Source organism: Rhineura floridana, chromosome 2 (assembly GCF_030035675.1).
Source record: "Rhineura floridana isolate rRhiFlo1 chromosome 2, rRhiFlo1.hap2, whole genome shotgun sequence".
Taxonomy (NCBI): Eukaryota; Metazoa; Chordata; class Lepidosauria; order Squamata; family Rhineuridae; genus Rhineura; species Rhineura floridana.
In genome coordinates this window covers 191,953,563-191,970,631 of record NC_084481.1, presented here as the reverse complement: position 1 = coordinate 191,970,631, position 17,069 = coordinate 191,953,563, and the positions used below count along the sequence as shown (strand labels likewise).

Genomic DNA, 17,069 nt, shown 5'->3' with positions numbered 1-17,069 from the left:
CACTGGTATCAGCTGCTGCTCTTTGGAGTCATTCCCAGATTTTTTGCCAGTGAGTCCTTCAATCTTGCCAGCACATAGTTCTGTGCAAAAGCTCTGCCAACTGTGAGCTCTATCGCCGCCATGTGGTACAGCCATACAAAGCACAAGCCTAGCAAAAACTCCCAAACCAATGCAATGCACTTTCCTGCAGAATGTTAAATTTATGAAATATGCAGAGTATCAGATCCTTCAGAAAACCAAACCTGGCCTCTTGTGGGCTGCAAGTGTTTTCTAAATTTCACTCTGTCATTTTTGCATTGTAAGGACTAGCATTTCAGAGTCTTTATGGATGACAAATTCTAGGAATAGTTTCATTCATAGCTTCTCAGCTACATCAGCAGATTTATCTCAGTCATACTGCAGGTCCAGATGCTTGATGAAATTTAACAGTGAGAATACAAGTTAGCCATTCAAAGCTATCCATTTTTGACATCTATTTAAAGTTTAAGGATGATCCACAGCATTAGAATGGATACCCTGAAAATTGTAGATAATTTATTCTTAGATCAGGATTTGAGCCAAGTATGCAGTGCTTCATATGTTGTGAAGAGCTTCAGAAGGCTTTTTTCCAAATTAGGTGAGCAAACAATATGGCAGATCAGAGTCAAGTGCCAATTATTATATGCTGGGATAAAAACACAACCCAAGTTTCACATATATATTAATGGGCCCTTATCATGACAGCACCTATCCTTTGGAACTCCCTCCCATTGCATATCAGACAGGGACCTTTTCTATTGTCTTTCCGGCGCCTGCTAAATACATTCTTCCTTCAACAAGCCTTCTAAAATGATTATCTCGGTTGGTATCTGTCTTGGAATTGACTTTATGTATGTGCTGTTGTTTTATACTGTTTTCATATTGATAGTTGTTTTTTAAAATTGTTTTTATACATATGAAATTGTTTTAACGTTTTTATATAGGTAACTGTTTTATATATGTTATTATATTGTAAATCACTTCGGGGTGCCTCATGGTAAATGATTCATACATGAAACTAAATAAACAGTAATAATAAATTGGCTATCGCCACACAGGAAATAGAGTCATGGTAGAAGTCCCCAGTTCAGTATACTGAGCATGAAAGAAGCAAATTCAGCACTGAAAATTAAGAAGGATTGAAAAGAAAACAGTAAATCTCACAACACCATATTTAGAAGACTGTGGACAGTTCTGTTTGCTTTTGTACAAAGAATATTGTAAAGCTGAAGAAAACACAGAAAAAATCAGAACTAAAATCACTGGGGTAGTATGACAAAGGCCTAAGAATTTGATACTTCTTCATTTTGAAAAATGGATAACAGAGCAGAAAGGCAGTGAAAGAGACTTATAAAATGGTGCATGGTGTGGTGAGAGTAAATACAAAATGTTCATTAAAAACACTATGATGCAGGGCTACCCGATGCTACTGACAGACATTAATGATTTATGGAATTCAATGCTATAGAAGGCTGCAATAGTCACTAACTTAAATAGCTCTAAAGAGAATTAGATAAATACATGGAAGACAGCCATAATAGTTGAAAATGGAACCACTGCATTCAAGACAGCATACCTCTAATTACAGTTAACAGGAGACAGCTATGACTATTACGCCAAGCTTCTGAACTTCCAGGGGCATCTGGCTAACCATTGGTGGAAACAGAGTAGTAGAGTAGATGGATTGTTGATCTGATCCAGCAAGAAAATGATCATGTTACATTCTTACACATAATTCTTTTAATAATTGGTATAATATTAGGACCAGGGTTGACAGAATATGGCTGGCTTTCAAATATTTGTCATCAGCAAGACCATGTCCCCAACCTAATTCTGAGTCTTTGAAATGCACTGTGAAAATAGGTACAATCTTCTTATCCCCTCTTCAGCTCCACACCTGGAACTGAGTACAGTGACACATTCCTCACATTACAAGAAAGAGTCCCACCACCAGCTTATTGCTGGAGGAGATTTGTGGAGTCTTGGTTTGGTTTTGGGTGCTCCAAGTATTCAACAAGCACAGAAACAAGCTTCCCCCTTCAACTTGCAAGGGAAGTGGGAGATGTCATGTGTTCTCTCTGCTCCTGCAGTGCTCTCTAAGCTCAGGGTGCCCAGCAGAGGCAAACCCACATGCCTCCACCATCCCCCTCTAGTTCAGAGGCGAAGTGGTGGCTTGGCTTTGGCTCTGCACTTGCATCTAGCAAGATTGGAGCCAAAACAAATTCCAGCTCCCAATTCAACTTTGGGGCTGGAGAGAGGGCAGGCATCACCCCCACTCCCTGCAGCATCAGGTTTAAGAGAAAGCAGTGGGCTCACCAGGGGCTAGCTGAACAGTCACCATGGTGACCTAGACTGTCAGCCCTAATTAGGACACCAAAGAGACCAAGCACTAGACAAAGATAAACTAAAGGCCATGGTAAGCAGAGAGGCCCAAGAGAACATAAGGAAAAGAAAAAAAGAGCCCTTAATCCTTTGTGTTAAGCCCCTTCTCAACTTCAGGAGAAGTCTGCTGTACATTTTCAAATATTTCTGTAACCATGAGCTAGAAATATGCTTTTAAAAAAGGATGATGTTTTCCAGCTCACAACCGTTACTGTTGCTAGTCTCTCATTAATAAGTTGAGTGCTTTTTTGTTACACTTTTACTAGCAGAATGCACCCTGTATGTCATCTGGGCACTGAACAGATGATTATTCTCTTACATTTTAAACCTTGCATGTTAATTCAATTGGTGGCCTCCTGCCAATATTACATTACTAAGAAAAACAAAGAAGCTTACCTATTACAGTTGTTCTTTGACAGCAGCCCACACAACAAGGGATGGACAATCAACCCAATCAACCACCCACCCATGTTGTGACTGTGTGTGGCATCATTCAAAGAACAGTTGTGTACAGCCTCAAATGGTCTACAGAAGGTGTCCAGGCCATTGTTTCTCCAGTAATGACATAATATAGAGTGCAAATTACCCCAATCCCCTTTGCTATGTGACTGGGCAGGAAAAAACATTTAACACACTAAGGTTGGGATCCTTTTCACACTTACCTGGGAGTAAGACCCTTTGAACTTAAAGTAGCTTACTTCTGAGTAGGCAGTATAAGATTGCACTAAAAGGGAAACTACATACAATGGTTAAGATGCCTTCATTTCCTTACCAAAACAAACACCACGGTGTGGGACAAAGGCTTTACAAGCTGCAGCAATTGCTAGTTCAGCTGAAAGTATTGTCTTAATTATCAGATCTTCCACACTGGCCATCAGAGCTGGAAGGAGAAAAGGGTAAAACCAAAAGCAATGAGAAATTTGATACAAGAATAGTTAATATGTGATATTACAACAAACAATATTTGAGAGCATGAGCATCAACATCAGCCAGCAAACAGAAAGTTTATGGGAGAACTCCCAGAAGAGAATTTTAAGCAGACTTGCAGGAAGGAATTATGTATGGTTATAGGTACACCATAAATACCAAGCCACAGTTTAAGACGAAACAAAAAATATAAGAGTTAAAACCAAGCAAAGCAATACTCCAGTATTAGGGTACAATGTGAAGTCTTACTGCTTCGTGAAAAGTTGTGCCTCTCGCAGGCTAAGATAACCAAATAACAGTTCCCACAAAAATTAATTCTGGTTCCTGTTAGCTATATCAAAATTTTAAGTGAAACAATACATTTGCCTACATATTCATTCTGAAGGAAAACAAAATGTTTACAAGATGTTTTGACTTTTAAAGAGAGGCATTCCACACTTTAATATTATAGCTCTTCTTACCTCCAATTGTACATGTTTATATGTATTGCTATGCCTAAATACATACTCTAGAAAGCAATAATTATGGAGTCCACCTTCTGTGAGGATGGCAGCTTGTATCAAAAAACTACTCTCCTGCCCTCAGGACCACTGTCTGGGGACAAGGGACCCCACAAGAATAATTTGTCCATCCCTATTGTAGACGATACTCTGTCACTTTCAAGGTTACAGATAGATACGAAGTTGATTCTTTCTGGTACAGCGATTTCTGCACCCAAAATTTTAAACTACACTAGAATGCTCGTCTCGGTCTGGTCAAGCCACTTGTACACATAATAACTGAAAGCCATTTTCATTCTCATATGAAAATGAAAGCCATATATCCTCATAGGCATTGACTATTCACTGTTGCAAAAACAACATCTGCTTCAAGCTGCATGCATTATTCCATGCATTGCACACTTGTGAGTTCACCAATATTCTGAAAATGTTTCACCCTGACCTAACCAAATGAACTCAAGCAAACACATCACTCATTTCTGCAGTTAAATGAACATAAGAAAATAACACTCATGGACACATACTTTAATAATCATAAAAAAGGACCAAGCACAAGCACCTCCCTCCATCAAACAAATCTTCTAGTACTGATGAAGATCAATGCTAAAAAATAATTGCTCAAGATAAATTGAAATTTGCATTGTCCATTCATCGTGTTATCAGTAAACCAATCAAATGTGAAGAAAGAAGCTGTCCAATAGAAGACAGAATTGCAGGATGAAAGACATTCAGTTAACAAGGAGAATACCACATAGGGAAGAGTATTTTTACAAAAGACATTCAGTCACAGCTCCAAAGAAGGAGATGCCAAGTATATAGAAAGCAGGCATGTAGTCAGAAAAACATTCAAAAATGAGATAACAGAGTCCTTTGTCCAGTCCAGAAGAAGCAGAAGAATTATCAAAGCAAAAAGGCAGACTATAAGAAACAATCTTAGAGGAGAATTATTTTACTACACTGGTAATGCCATCTATCAAGATATATACTGACAAAGATTCTGTTAAGGAATAATGGTTCTCTGCTCACCTGTCGTATCTTTCCCTTCCTGTTTGAGATACCTCAGCATTGCACTCATACTCCACTTGTTCCCATAATCTTCCACTTCAGGGTCATCACAACTATAACCAAGGAAATAGATTTCACACTCTCAGGAACTTTGGAAAAATGCGGTTTCCATAGAATCATACAATCATAGAATAGCAGAATTGGAAAGGGCCTATAAGGCCATTGAGTCCAACCTCCTGCTCAATTCAACTTAAAAGCATAGGTGGCTGTCCAACTGCCTCTTGAATGCCTCCAGTGCTGGACAGCCCATCACCTCCCTAGGTCATTGGTTCCACTGTCGTACCACTCTAACAGTTAAGATTTTTTTTCTGATGTGCAGTTGAAATCTGGCTTCCTGCAACTTCAGCGCATTATTCCATGTCCTGCACTCTGGGACGATCGAGATCCTGGCCCTCCTCTGTGTGGCAACCTTTCAAGTACTTGAACAGTGCAATCATATCTCCCCTCAGTCTTCTCTTCTCAAAACTAAACATGCCCATTTCTTTCAGTCTTTCCTCATAGAGCTTTGTTTCCAGTTCCTAATCATTCTTGCTGCCCTCCTCTGAACCTCTTCCAGTTTGTCTGCATCCTTCTTAAAGTGCAATGTCAGAACTGGACGCATACTCAAGATGAGGCCTAACGAGGGCTGAACAGAGGGGAACTAGTACTTCACATGATCTGGAAACTATACTTCTGTGAATGCAGCCTAAAGTAGCATGTGCCTTTTTTGCAGCCACATCGCACTGTTGGCTCATATTCCGCTTGTGATCAGCAACAATTCCAAGATCCTTCTCACATGTATTATTGCTGAGCCAAGTATCTCCCATCTTATAATTGTGCATTTGGTTTCTTTTTCCTAGGAGTAGAACTTTGCACTTATCCCTGTTAAATTTCATTCTGTTTTCAGCCCAATGCTCCAGCCGATCAAGATCACTTTGAATTTTGTTTCTGTCCCCCAGGATATTAGCTATTCCTCCCAATTTTGTAACATTTATTCTCTGCACCTCCTTATCCAAGTCATTAATAACAATGTTGAAGAGCGCTGGGCCCAGGACTGACCTCTGTGGTACCCCCACTTGTTAGCTCCTCTCAGTTTGAGAAGGAACCATTGATAAGTACTCTTTGAGTAAGATTCTGGAGCCAACTGTGGATCCACCTGATAGTTCCATCCAACCCACTGCTAATCAAAATATCATGGGGCACTTTGTCAAAGGCTTTGTTTAAATCAAGATATGTTATCTCCACAGTCTACCAGGAAGATTACTTGATCAAAAAATGAGGTAAGATTAGTCTAGCAGGATTTGTTCTTGATAAATCCATGTTGGCTTCTAGTAATCACTGCATTGTTTTCAGGGTGCTTATAGACTGACCCCTTTATAATCTGCTCCAGAATTATTCCAGGGATTGATGTCAGGCTGACTGGTCTTCATTTCCCAGGTTCCTCCTTTTTGCAGATAGAGACAACATTAGCCCTCCTCCAGTTATCCGGCACTTCACCCATCCTCCATAATTTTGCAAAGATAATAGACAGTGGTTCCAAGCGTTCTTCAGCCAGTTCCTTCAATACACTAGAATGCAATTCATTGGGCCCTGCGGATTTGAAATCATTCAAATGCTGTGGCATTTTGGAGCCCGGTTTGGCCCTTGGTACACCAGTGAGCTAAGGGCAATGAAACAGGCTGGATGATGGCTAGAGCACAAGTGGCGAAAGACGTGTTGTGAGGCTGATCGGGCATGAGTCAAACATCATAACCATGGGCGGCGAAGAAAGCTCACTTCTCTGCCTCCATCGCATCCTCAAGTACCCATCCAGTGGACCTTTTCTGTATTGTCAGCAGTTTGTTGACATCAACTCCAGGAAATGGAGTTTTAGACCCTTCGGAGGCCCACTGTGAATTGTTTGCAAGGCACTTTGAGGGTAAAGTTGCTAGCCTCCGTAGCAGTCTTGATGCCCCATCCACATCTACTGTAGTCCCCTATGTCCAGTGCAACGTCTGCTGCAACTTCTTGGGAACGGTTTCAGTTGATGTGGCCTGATGATGTAGACAAGGTGCTTGCGATGATGAGGCTAGCAACATGTCCTCTCGACCCTTGCCCTTCTTGGCTTATTAAAGCTTGCCAATGGGATTTAACCGAGTAGGTCTAGGATGTGGTCAAAACATCATTGCAGGAGGGAGTGGTTCAAGCTGCCTGGAAAGAGAAGGTGATCCAACCACTCCTGAAAAAGCCCACCCTGGACTCATTGGTTTGTGACAACTATTAACCGGTTGCAAATACCCCCTTTTTAGGGAAGGTGATTGAGAGGGTTATGGTGCAGCAATTGCAAGTACTCTTGGATGAAACAAATTATCTTGACCCATCCCAGTCTGGGTTCAGTCCTAGTTATGGGACTAAGTTGCCCTTCATCGCCCTGAGGGATGACCTTTATCAGGAGAAGGTCAGGGGGAGTGTGACCCAGAGGCTTTGATACCATTCACCATGGTATCCTTCTGGGCCGACTTGGTGAGATGAGTACTGGAGGAACTGATTTACAGTGGTTGCGATCCTATCTCCAAGGTAGCTCTCAGAGAATAGCATTGGGTGACTGTCTTTTTGCCCCCTGGCAGTTGTGCTGTGGGGTGCCGCAGGGTACCATTTGTCCCCCATGCTGTATGAAACCCTTGGGAGCTGTCATCAGGAGATTTGGGGTGAGGCATCAGCAGTATGCTGACGATACCCAGCTCTATTTCTCCGTAACATGTGAATTGGGAGAGGCCGTGCAAGCCCTTGACCGGTGCCTGGACTCAGTGGTGGGCTGGATGAGGGCCAATAAACAGTCTGAATCCTAGGAAGACGGAGGCACTGTGGCTTGGTGGTTCCCGAGTGCAAATAAATTGGTCAGTTGCCTGCTCTGGATGGGGTTGTACTCCCTCTGAAACAGCAGGTTCGTTGTCTGGGGGTGCTCCTAGATCCATCTTTGTCACTAGAGGCCGAGGTGACCTCCGTGGCTAGGAGTGCCATTTACTAGCTTCGGCTGGTAAGACAGCTGCGGTCGTTTCTGGATAGCCTGACCACTGTTGTCCACACACTGGTAACCTCCAGGCTGGATTACTGTAATGCGCTCTATGTGGGGCTGCCCTTGAGGTTGGTCAGGAAGTTGCAGCTGGTGCAAAATGCGGCAGCGAGACTGCTCACTGGGGGCAGGTATTGCCAGCATGTCACCCCACTGCTGAAAAAATTTGCACTGGTTGCCCATTTGCTACTGGGCCAAGTTCAAGGTTCTAGTTTTGGTGTACAAAGCCCTATACAGCTTGGGACCAGGATACCTGAAAAACCGTCTTACCCCTTATATACCCAGTCGATCACTGCGCTCTGCAGGTGAGGGCCTCCTGCAGATACCATATTACCAGGAGGTCCATTCTGCACAACATAGGAAACAGACCTTTAGTGTGGCGGCACCTACCCTGTGGAATTCTCTCTCCTTGAATATTAGGCAGGCACCATCTCTGCTATCTTTTTGGCGCCTACTGAAGACTTTCCTCTTTCCACAAGCCTTTTACGTTGAGACCTATCCCAGTCTGCATCTGTGTTGGAATTGCTTTTAATATCTTTTTTTAAAAAAACCTTTTTTTTCTAAACAATATTTTAACCCTTTTTATTTCAGATGTTTTTAAAGCTTTTTAAAAAAAATCTTTTTAAAGTTGTTTTGTCTTAATGTATTTTAAGGTGTTTTTATGATGTTTTAAAGTGTTTTTAGTGCTTTTGTTTGCTGCCCTGGGCTCCCGCTGGAAGGGCAGCATATAAATCAAATAATAAAATAAAAAAATACAAATAAAGTGATTAGCTATTCCTTGACCATTTGTCTATCAATCTGAAGCTGCAATCCTGCCCCTTCAACATCATGTTTGCCAGGAGAGTCATAGACCCTCTTTTGGGAGAAGACTGAGCCAAAGTAGGAATATAGCACTTCTGCCTTTGCTTTGTCATCTGTTATCATTTTTGCCAACCTCATTGAGTAGCTGCACCACCATCTCTTTTCTCTGTCCAATTTCTGTTTTAATTGTCCAGTTTTCTACGAGTTTTTTTGTATGAATTTTTATTGTTTTTTTTAAACAGAAATAAACATTTGGGTCAAGTCTTCAAGTAGTACATATAATCAACAGCCACATCAGTTTAACACAGCCACAACAAAATATTTGTTTTGTTTTTAATGTTTCATTGCTTGATGCATTGTATATATTAATTGCTGTAAGCCTCTTTCTGAAGTTTTTCCCTAATGAGTGGAATAAAAATACATTTAAAGAAATAAATGTTACAGCTTAAGCTGCTTTCCTATGGACACTTAAGGCTCAGTATCTCCCAAGTAAATCTTAATACCTGACATAGTCACCACTCTTCTTGTTGACACTGTAGTTGGTTAGATGCATGAACTGGTTCTTAATATTCTTTGCTCCCTGGTCATATCTCACAGTTGCAAACCTAAAAAACAAGAACCAAGACTACAATAATAATTCAAAGCAAGGCAGCCCAATTGTTCCATCATCATTTTATGAAGGGATTGTGGAATGCTTAAATAATAATAATAATAATAATAAAATTTTATTTCTAGGCCGCCTATCTGGCTGAATTAACGGCCACTCTAGGCGGCGTACATAGACTAAAATATAACAGAGTAAAATATAACATATAATACTAAACAAAACCCCAGTAGTCTATAGACATCCCGAGCAGCAGGTTCACGCACACATACACACACACGGTCTCTAGCCCCTTCAGCAGTTGCTGCTTTTGTAGCTGGAGAGAGACAGGGCCCCACCCTTCCAGGCCAGGTGGAAATCAGCCAGAAATGCAGGGAGAAGGTCTTGCAGAAACTCACCTATACATCTTCCTCCACAAACCTATCTCTCATCACATCACAAATATACGTAAATGTCCAGATTGAAAACTGCTGCAACTATTTGACTACAGGAACTCCCTCAACCCAAGATATATATACCAACATGCAATGTATTTTACTGTATTTTAATTTGGTGATTTCATTGAAATTGTACTGTATTATTGAAGGGTGGCATAGAAGTGTTTAAAAAAAAATAACTAAAGCAAGTTCAGTATGCAGATTCAAGGAAAGCCCATATTCAAACATGGGATCCCTCAATTCAAGTGTTGTTCTTTATAAGAGAAGGGTGATCCAAAAGTAGCAGAAGAAAGGAGGTAAACTTGAGGCATACTCTCAATCTTACTGTATAAACAGACAAGCATGGGGAAGCAATGTTCCAGCTGACCAAGGTCAGACACAATAATCTTTCCCAATACAGGGGAACATTTTTCCTCTCGAGCCAGACCCGTATTTCAGCATCACAAATGCTACAAAGCATTCTCTCTGCTGAAACATTATAACCCAAGCGTCACTATAGTCATTAGATACCTCACAACATTATTGTGCCACTTCTGCACGGTTTAATGAGGGCTTACGAATGCTAATGCTAATGAAAGGTAAAGAGGAAAGCACAAAAGCAGGACTACAGCTGAACGTCAAGAACACTAAAGTAATAACAAAAAATTTATGTAACTTTAAAGTCGACAATGAGGACACTGAACTTGTCAAGGATTATCAATACCTCGGCACAGTCATAAACCAAAATGGAAACAATAGTCAAGAAATCAGAAGGAGACTAAGACTGGGGAGGGCAGCTATGAGAGAACTAGAAAAGGTCCTCAAATGCAAATGTATCACTGAACACACTAAGACAGGATCATTCAGACCATGGTATTCCTGATTTCTATGTATGGATGTGAAAGTTGGACAGTGAAAAAGTGGATAAGAGAAAAATCAACTCATTTGAAATGTGGTGTTGGAGGAGAGCTTTGCACATACCATGGACTGAGAAAAAGACGAATAATTGGATGTTAGAACACATTAAACCAGAACTATCACTAGAAACTAAAATGATGAAACTGAGGTTATCATACTTTGGACACATAATGAGAAGGCATGATTCACTAGAAAAGACAATAATGCTGGGAAAAACAGAAGGGAGTAGAAAAAGAGGAAGGCCAAACAAGAGATGGATTGATTCCATAAAGGAAGCCACAGACCTGAACTTACAAGATCTGAACAGGGTGGTTTATAACAGATGCTATTGGAGGTTGCCGATTCATAGGGTCACCATAAGTCGAAATCACCTTGAAGGCATATAACAACAACAAATGGCTAGCACTTTTGATTGAGTGTTTTTAACAGTATGAGAAGTATTACCTATTAACAGGGCCGGCACCCCCTGCTCCCAGCCCCCCCGCCAGACCATGCAGGACCACTCCACCTACCACTTCTCTCTTTCTATGAATGCCCTGCGCACTGAGTGCGCAGGTCACTGCCATCAACTAAGATGGCAGCAGAGGCTTCTCTAAAGGCTGCTACCCCCGTTGCCATCTTCGTTGATAGCACGTATGCACACTACACTGGGTGTGCACACATGCCTGCCATCAATCAAGATGGTGGTAGGGGCATCAGCCCCTTAGAGAAGCCTCTACTCCCATCTTGGTTGATGACAGCTGCGCAAGCAGCACACAGGGCATTCACAAAAAGGGAGGAGAGGTAGGTGGAGCGGGCAGATGCCACAGGTCCACACAGTCTGTAGGGGCGGGGGCTGGAAGCTCCGTCTCTGCAATCTGTAGCAGGGTTGGGAGTCAACCCTGCCAAGGATCGTGGAAGGGGAGCGCTACCCCCACACCCTAAGGTGGGGCCCTTCAGAGGCCCTCAGCCAGGGCCAACCTGGCTGCCCTTTGGCACCAGCCCTGCCTATTAATACACCTCTTGCATTGTCTTACAACTCCTCCTGGATAGTATGAGATACTTAAAATTTTGTCCAATAAAAAGCTTTATATATAGCAGCATATCATCAATTGTACAATATGTGTTACACACTAGCCTAAAAGCATACCAGAAACAGCCATCTTCTCTTTTTCACAGCCTCTTGTCCTCTACCAAGTTGCAATGGGCTGTTTGCAGTCTTATCCAGGCAACATACAGACATTTAAAAACAGCTGTGTGAAAACACTATAGAACTAGAGCAGGAGTCCCCTAACTGTGGTCCATTGACCACCAGTGATCCGTGAGTTTTAAACTCTTTAATTCTATGTTCATACACACAAATGAACAATTATGTAGGGTGAAAATTTTTCCAATGCTTTGTTTTCTATTTCATATATTCATTATTAACAAAAATGGATGCCAACTGCAAATACTTTATTAGGAAAGCTGGGCAGTTTCAGCATTTTTATCTTTGTTTACTAACTACAGGTAAAATAAGCATGCTAAATTAGATCACTCTCCAAGGTATCAGAAAAATTTCCAAAGCAAACTGAAACTTTTCTGTCACAAATTTACCTTAATTTGCATTTCAAAGTTTTCTGGAAAATCTAGCATTATTACAAATGAATGACAGAACTTAAATGGAATTAGGGCACACAAATATCATTGTGATAACTAAACAGTGCCAAGGTAATAATAAACTTTTCCCCAGGGGTCTGCTGGTCTCCGATCCAAGTTGTGCTTTGAGATTAGCAGAGGAGGTCCTGCTCATGGTTTTACCACCAGGAATAGCCTGTAAGCTGGTTGTCCAAGACAGGGCCTTCATAGCACTGGCACCACAAGTTGTGGAGTTCCCTCCCTGCGGAAATGTGCATCTCCCACACTGATAATTTTCAGATGTCAACTGAAGACATTTATTTGTCCAGGCTTTGTGGACATAAATATGCCCTGGAATCCAGTAGTTGGTATGGTGGGCTGGCAATGGTAAATTGGGTTTCTTGTTCTAGATATGTAGCTTTTAGGTGTTTTAATTTGATGTTTGTATTGAAATATTGTTGTGCACCACTCAGGGCCCCTACAGAAGGAAGAATACATATATACACAAACAGCTTGACCCAGTGTATAGTTTTGAATCCCACCCAAAAGTCTCCATACTTCAGTCAAAACTATGTCATCTCCTATTGCTATTTACAGGATTTCTTATTTGTTGCTTGCTACAAAAAAGTCTCAAAGCTACTGACAAAAAATTAAAAGCCTTTTCCAAATTCTAGCTACTACTTCACCCTTGTTAAGCTACAAAACACACTGACAATATGAATCACTGTCATTCCTACATCTTCTCAACAAGTCGAACACCTTTTGATCTAGATTCTTGGAGACCAATAGTGGCAAGTCAGTTTCCACCTGGCCTAACTAATCAAGGCATTCTCAGCAGCAGTTAGAAGTATAAAATACCATGGTTCAAAATTGATATGCTTGCTATAACTCGGGGGAGGAGGGGGGAGAGAGAAAGAGAAGGATCATGAGGCTGACTGCAATTCCCCACTGTGCTAGTAAGCTAAATTCCCCAAACTTCAAGGGCCTGCCAGGGAGGGGTTACTGTGAGGGGGCTGGGCTGCTGTAACAAGCTCTGGCCACAATACAGTCTATGAGGTAATGTGAATTCCTTGGCTCACAGTAAGTACCTGAATTCTTTGGAAACCACAGGAATCCATCAGAGAAAAGGTAAATATATCTGTGGAGCCACTGCTAATTAGCAAGCAGGGCTACCAAATGAGAGGGCACTAGGGGGCTCAGGGAATAGGAAAGCAGCACACTGTCAGACACAACCGAGGCTCTGCTGTCTGCTCCTTCCTTTCAGAACTCTCATAGTTGTGCAGCCACGTTCATTTCCCACCCCCCTTTCCTTCTTGGGCCCCTCAGAAGCACATTTGGTTTTCTGCTCAACCCATTGTGCTTCCACAAAACAACCCTGTATTTTCTCCCTAGGCCAGCAGTAGTCCAACTACCAATGTCTGCCTAGAAGCATTTAGGCCGCAAACTGTATCTCTTTAAAACCTGATATTTTAAATAACTGATTTTTCCCCATTTGTACCTGAGTGCCCCCTACCGGTGCTTTATTCTTGTCTGAAATTTACACACCATCCAAAACTGGAAAGCATGAAGAACACAGGCTGCTAAGGAAGATAAAAGGCCATAAAAGAAGGGGGCAACAAAACCCACTTTCCAAAGGTATTTTATACATAATTAGCAGTGGTTATGCAAGCCTTTTGTGCTGTATTTTTATCATATATAACTGGCTGTTGTACGATACACTATATAAGCCCTGAGCCTGGTGCCTGTTGCGCTGAGATATGGAGGTGTAAAGTTCCATTTTTTCAATACTGGCTCCCAGTGTAGTACTTTCACTACATTGATAACTGAATTGCCCTGAGACCTAGCAGCAGATGTGACACATACTAGTTTCTGCTGTCCACCAGAGGGCCTAGGGCCACTGGCAGGCTGCACCCCCTGCCTCCCAGGAATCAAGGTAAGAGGGACACCATCTTGGCCTCATTCATCAGCCAGAGAAGGAGCAGCTGCAGGGAGCTTTCCCGCCTCACTGCCCAAAAGAACACTCAGCTCCAGCTGCCTGTTGCCCTGGAACTGCAGAAGCAAGAGGAAAGAACATTCTGGCCCCATCCATCAGCCAAAGGAACAAGAGACCTCAATTGATACTCGAGCAACAAAACCAGCAAAGAGAAGATCAGCCTGGAAAAAATGTCGCTTATAATTCACCACTTTGTTCTGGCCTTGAAGAACTGATCTCCCTCCTCTATATTTTCCCTCCATTCCGCTTTCCTTTTGTGTCTCGTCTTTTTAATTTGGATGCCTCATGGCAGGGCCTCTTTTTTATTGACATGAGCCACTTTGGGAGGCAATAATTGTCTGAAAATTACAGTAAATAAATAAATCTACTTCAGAGACAAATGCCAGTTTTATTATGGGGAGTTGGAACAAAAAGGGCTCATCGCATATACACCATCCGCTTTACATTAGACTGTTATCTGCAGAGGAGGCCCAGGACTAGAATGGCAAGTTGCTGTGGACAAAGTCAAAATATATGACACAATTTTAACCCATTTCCCCAAATCAAACAGAGCACTACTGTTCCAGTAGCACTACGCACTGCAATAGCACTACATACCACAGCTTCTTCCTAAATTCAAAACAGGGGGTAACATTTTGCTTTTGTCCCAGGTTATATCAAATGTAGCATTGTTCTTCCACCTCCCATTTGTTATTGCATACTGCCTCTACTTATTAATGTGGCTACCGAAAAAAGCTGTGAAAATTTTAAACTTTTCCAACAAAGTGTATAATGAAAATAATGGGTAGGGCACATGCCTGACCTGGTATAAGACACCTTCCTATGCTCCTATAGTATACAGAGAGGTTTCTTGATATTTTCACAACAGAGATGAAAATATATGGACAAAAAGAAGTGAAACCTGATGGTGCCAGAATCATGAACACTTTTCCTTGTACCTATGCTCACAAATTCAGGAAAGACAAAAAACATTACAAGGCAATGAATGCCTCAAAGTCCGCTACTGCCACCTGAAGGCCACAAGCAGGAAAAGGCATTTCACTCATTGAAACATATATTCCATAGTTCCCCACCATTGCTGAGGGTGCTTGAATTTTGTCCAGTGGCTAATCACTATGAGATTTTCCAACATATGGACTGCTTTCAAGTTGATTCTGACTTATGGGGACCCTATGAAAAGGGTTTTCATGGTAAGCAGTATTCAGAGGTTGTTTACCATTGCCTTCCTCTGAGGCTGAGAGGCAGTGACTGGCCCAAGGTCATCCAATGAGCCAAAATACTTGGGGCTGGAGTTGAACATAACAGACAAAAGAATGGAGATCCACTCTAAATCAGAGAAAATGTTTTTTATCTAGATATAAATATTGGTTCATAATTCCCAACCACCAACAGCTCAGTGGGATTATTAAGAGGCCTTTTCATTATCTTAAATCATAATCACAAAAGGAAATTGTTAGACACCCAACTCAGCAACTCTGTGCAGCAAAATATTTGCCCTACACAGCATGGGGCACAGAACCAGCACCTACCTGGCCAGACCTTCTTCATACAGGTAGATGATAAGGGGGTCATAAGATGTCACCAGAACATACAGCCGCACATCAAATTTGAAGTCTGAAAAAGAAGCAACAGTTATCAGTGGCTACAAACTGTTCAACACTGAACCTACCTAAGAGTGGAGAAGAACAGGACAGGGGCTCAGGGCCAGCTCAGAATTAATATTTCTGAATGGTGATGCTCCCTGCGTTTGAATGATACAATTGTAAAGCACTAACCACATTAAAAATATAGCAGAAACAAACACAACTGCTTTCCTATGATCCAACAGCCTGCAAAAACTAAACCTAAAATAGCCAGGTTCAAATCTCCACTCAGTCATAAAGCTTATCAGGTGACTTAGGGTCAGCTGCTATCTGACAGCCTAATGTATCTCACAGGGTTCTTGCAAAGATAAAGGGCAGAGGGTGAGAATCATGTATGCTGCCTTGATAACTCTTTGGCAGAAAGGCAATACATAAATATATCAATAAAATAATATACTCAAGTTTCTGCATTTCCTAAAGGAAAAGCAAACTCAGATAAAAACTCACCATCTATGAGCAGGGGATTGTTGATGTAGCGGGAGACCAAGATGTTCTCTTCAAGAGAAATCTGACTTGGCTACAGGATGAAAACAGATGTGAGGAACTAAACACCTGAATGTTGACTTCATTAAGACACACTGTCCCCCAATCACTGCATGCCAATGAATGTTTGTCCAATTACCAGGTTAACCAAACCCTATGACAAAAACAAAGTTGTCCCACTTGGACAAGGACTTCTACTTGTGCCAATGGAACTTCCTCTCGCTGCACGCCTCCCCCCAAATCAGCTGCAGAGAGTTGGGGGAAAACCCAGAAAAGATTCCAGAGAAGAGCATGGGGGGGAATGATCAGGAGTGCAGCAATGGAGAACGGAGTATTTAACCCTTTACATGCACCCTAGTCCCAATGAAACTCGTCCTTCTACAACATTTGGGGCTGGAGAAAAGGAGACTGCTCACCTTGCTACGGAAATTTATTTCGATTCCAGAAATATTGAAGCAGAACTGCTATTCCACTTGCTGCTTAGAGCAGAATAGCAAGAATTAAGTGCTACCAAATTGTCCACATGTGAAAGCACTCTTGCTTGCTTATACAGAAAAAATGCAAATACTAAAGTCAGAATTCAATATTTGCATACTTTAAAAAAATCGCTGTATCGTTACTTCTACCTTCATGTAATATAAGTGCTTCACACAGAGCAAGAAGATGACAGCTTATTTAAAAATATGACAACA

General features: G+C 41.6%; 1 protein-coding gene across 1 annotated transcript in view; it reads right to left on the bottom strand.

The window, feature by feature from the left end:
* Positions 1–1,606: 1,606 nt before the first annotated feature.
* LOC133378026 (tubulin polyglutamylase TTLL5-like) overlaps positions 1,607–17,069 on the bottom strand; it is a 37,859-nt gene continuing 22,396 nt past the window's right edge. Inside the window, exons 8-13 of the mRNA XM_061612811.1 lie at positions 16,342–16,411; positions 15,781–15,865; positions 9,228–9,329; positions 4,854–4,945; positions 3,173–3,280; positions 1,607–1,710 (exon numbers count right to left, since the gene is read on the bottom strand). Coding sequence (XP_061468795.1) covers positions 1,607–1,710; positions 3,173–3,280; positions 4,854–4,945; positions 9,228–9,329; positions 15,781–15,865; positions 16,342–16,411 — 561 coding nt within the window. The remainder of the gene's footprint in view (positions 1,711–3,172; positions 3,281–4,853; positions 4,946–9,227; positions 9,330–15,780; positions 15,866–16,341; positions 16,412–17,069) is intronic.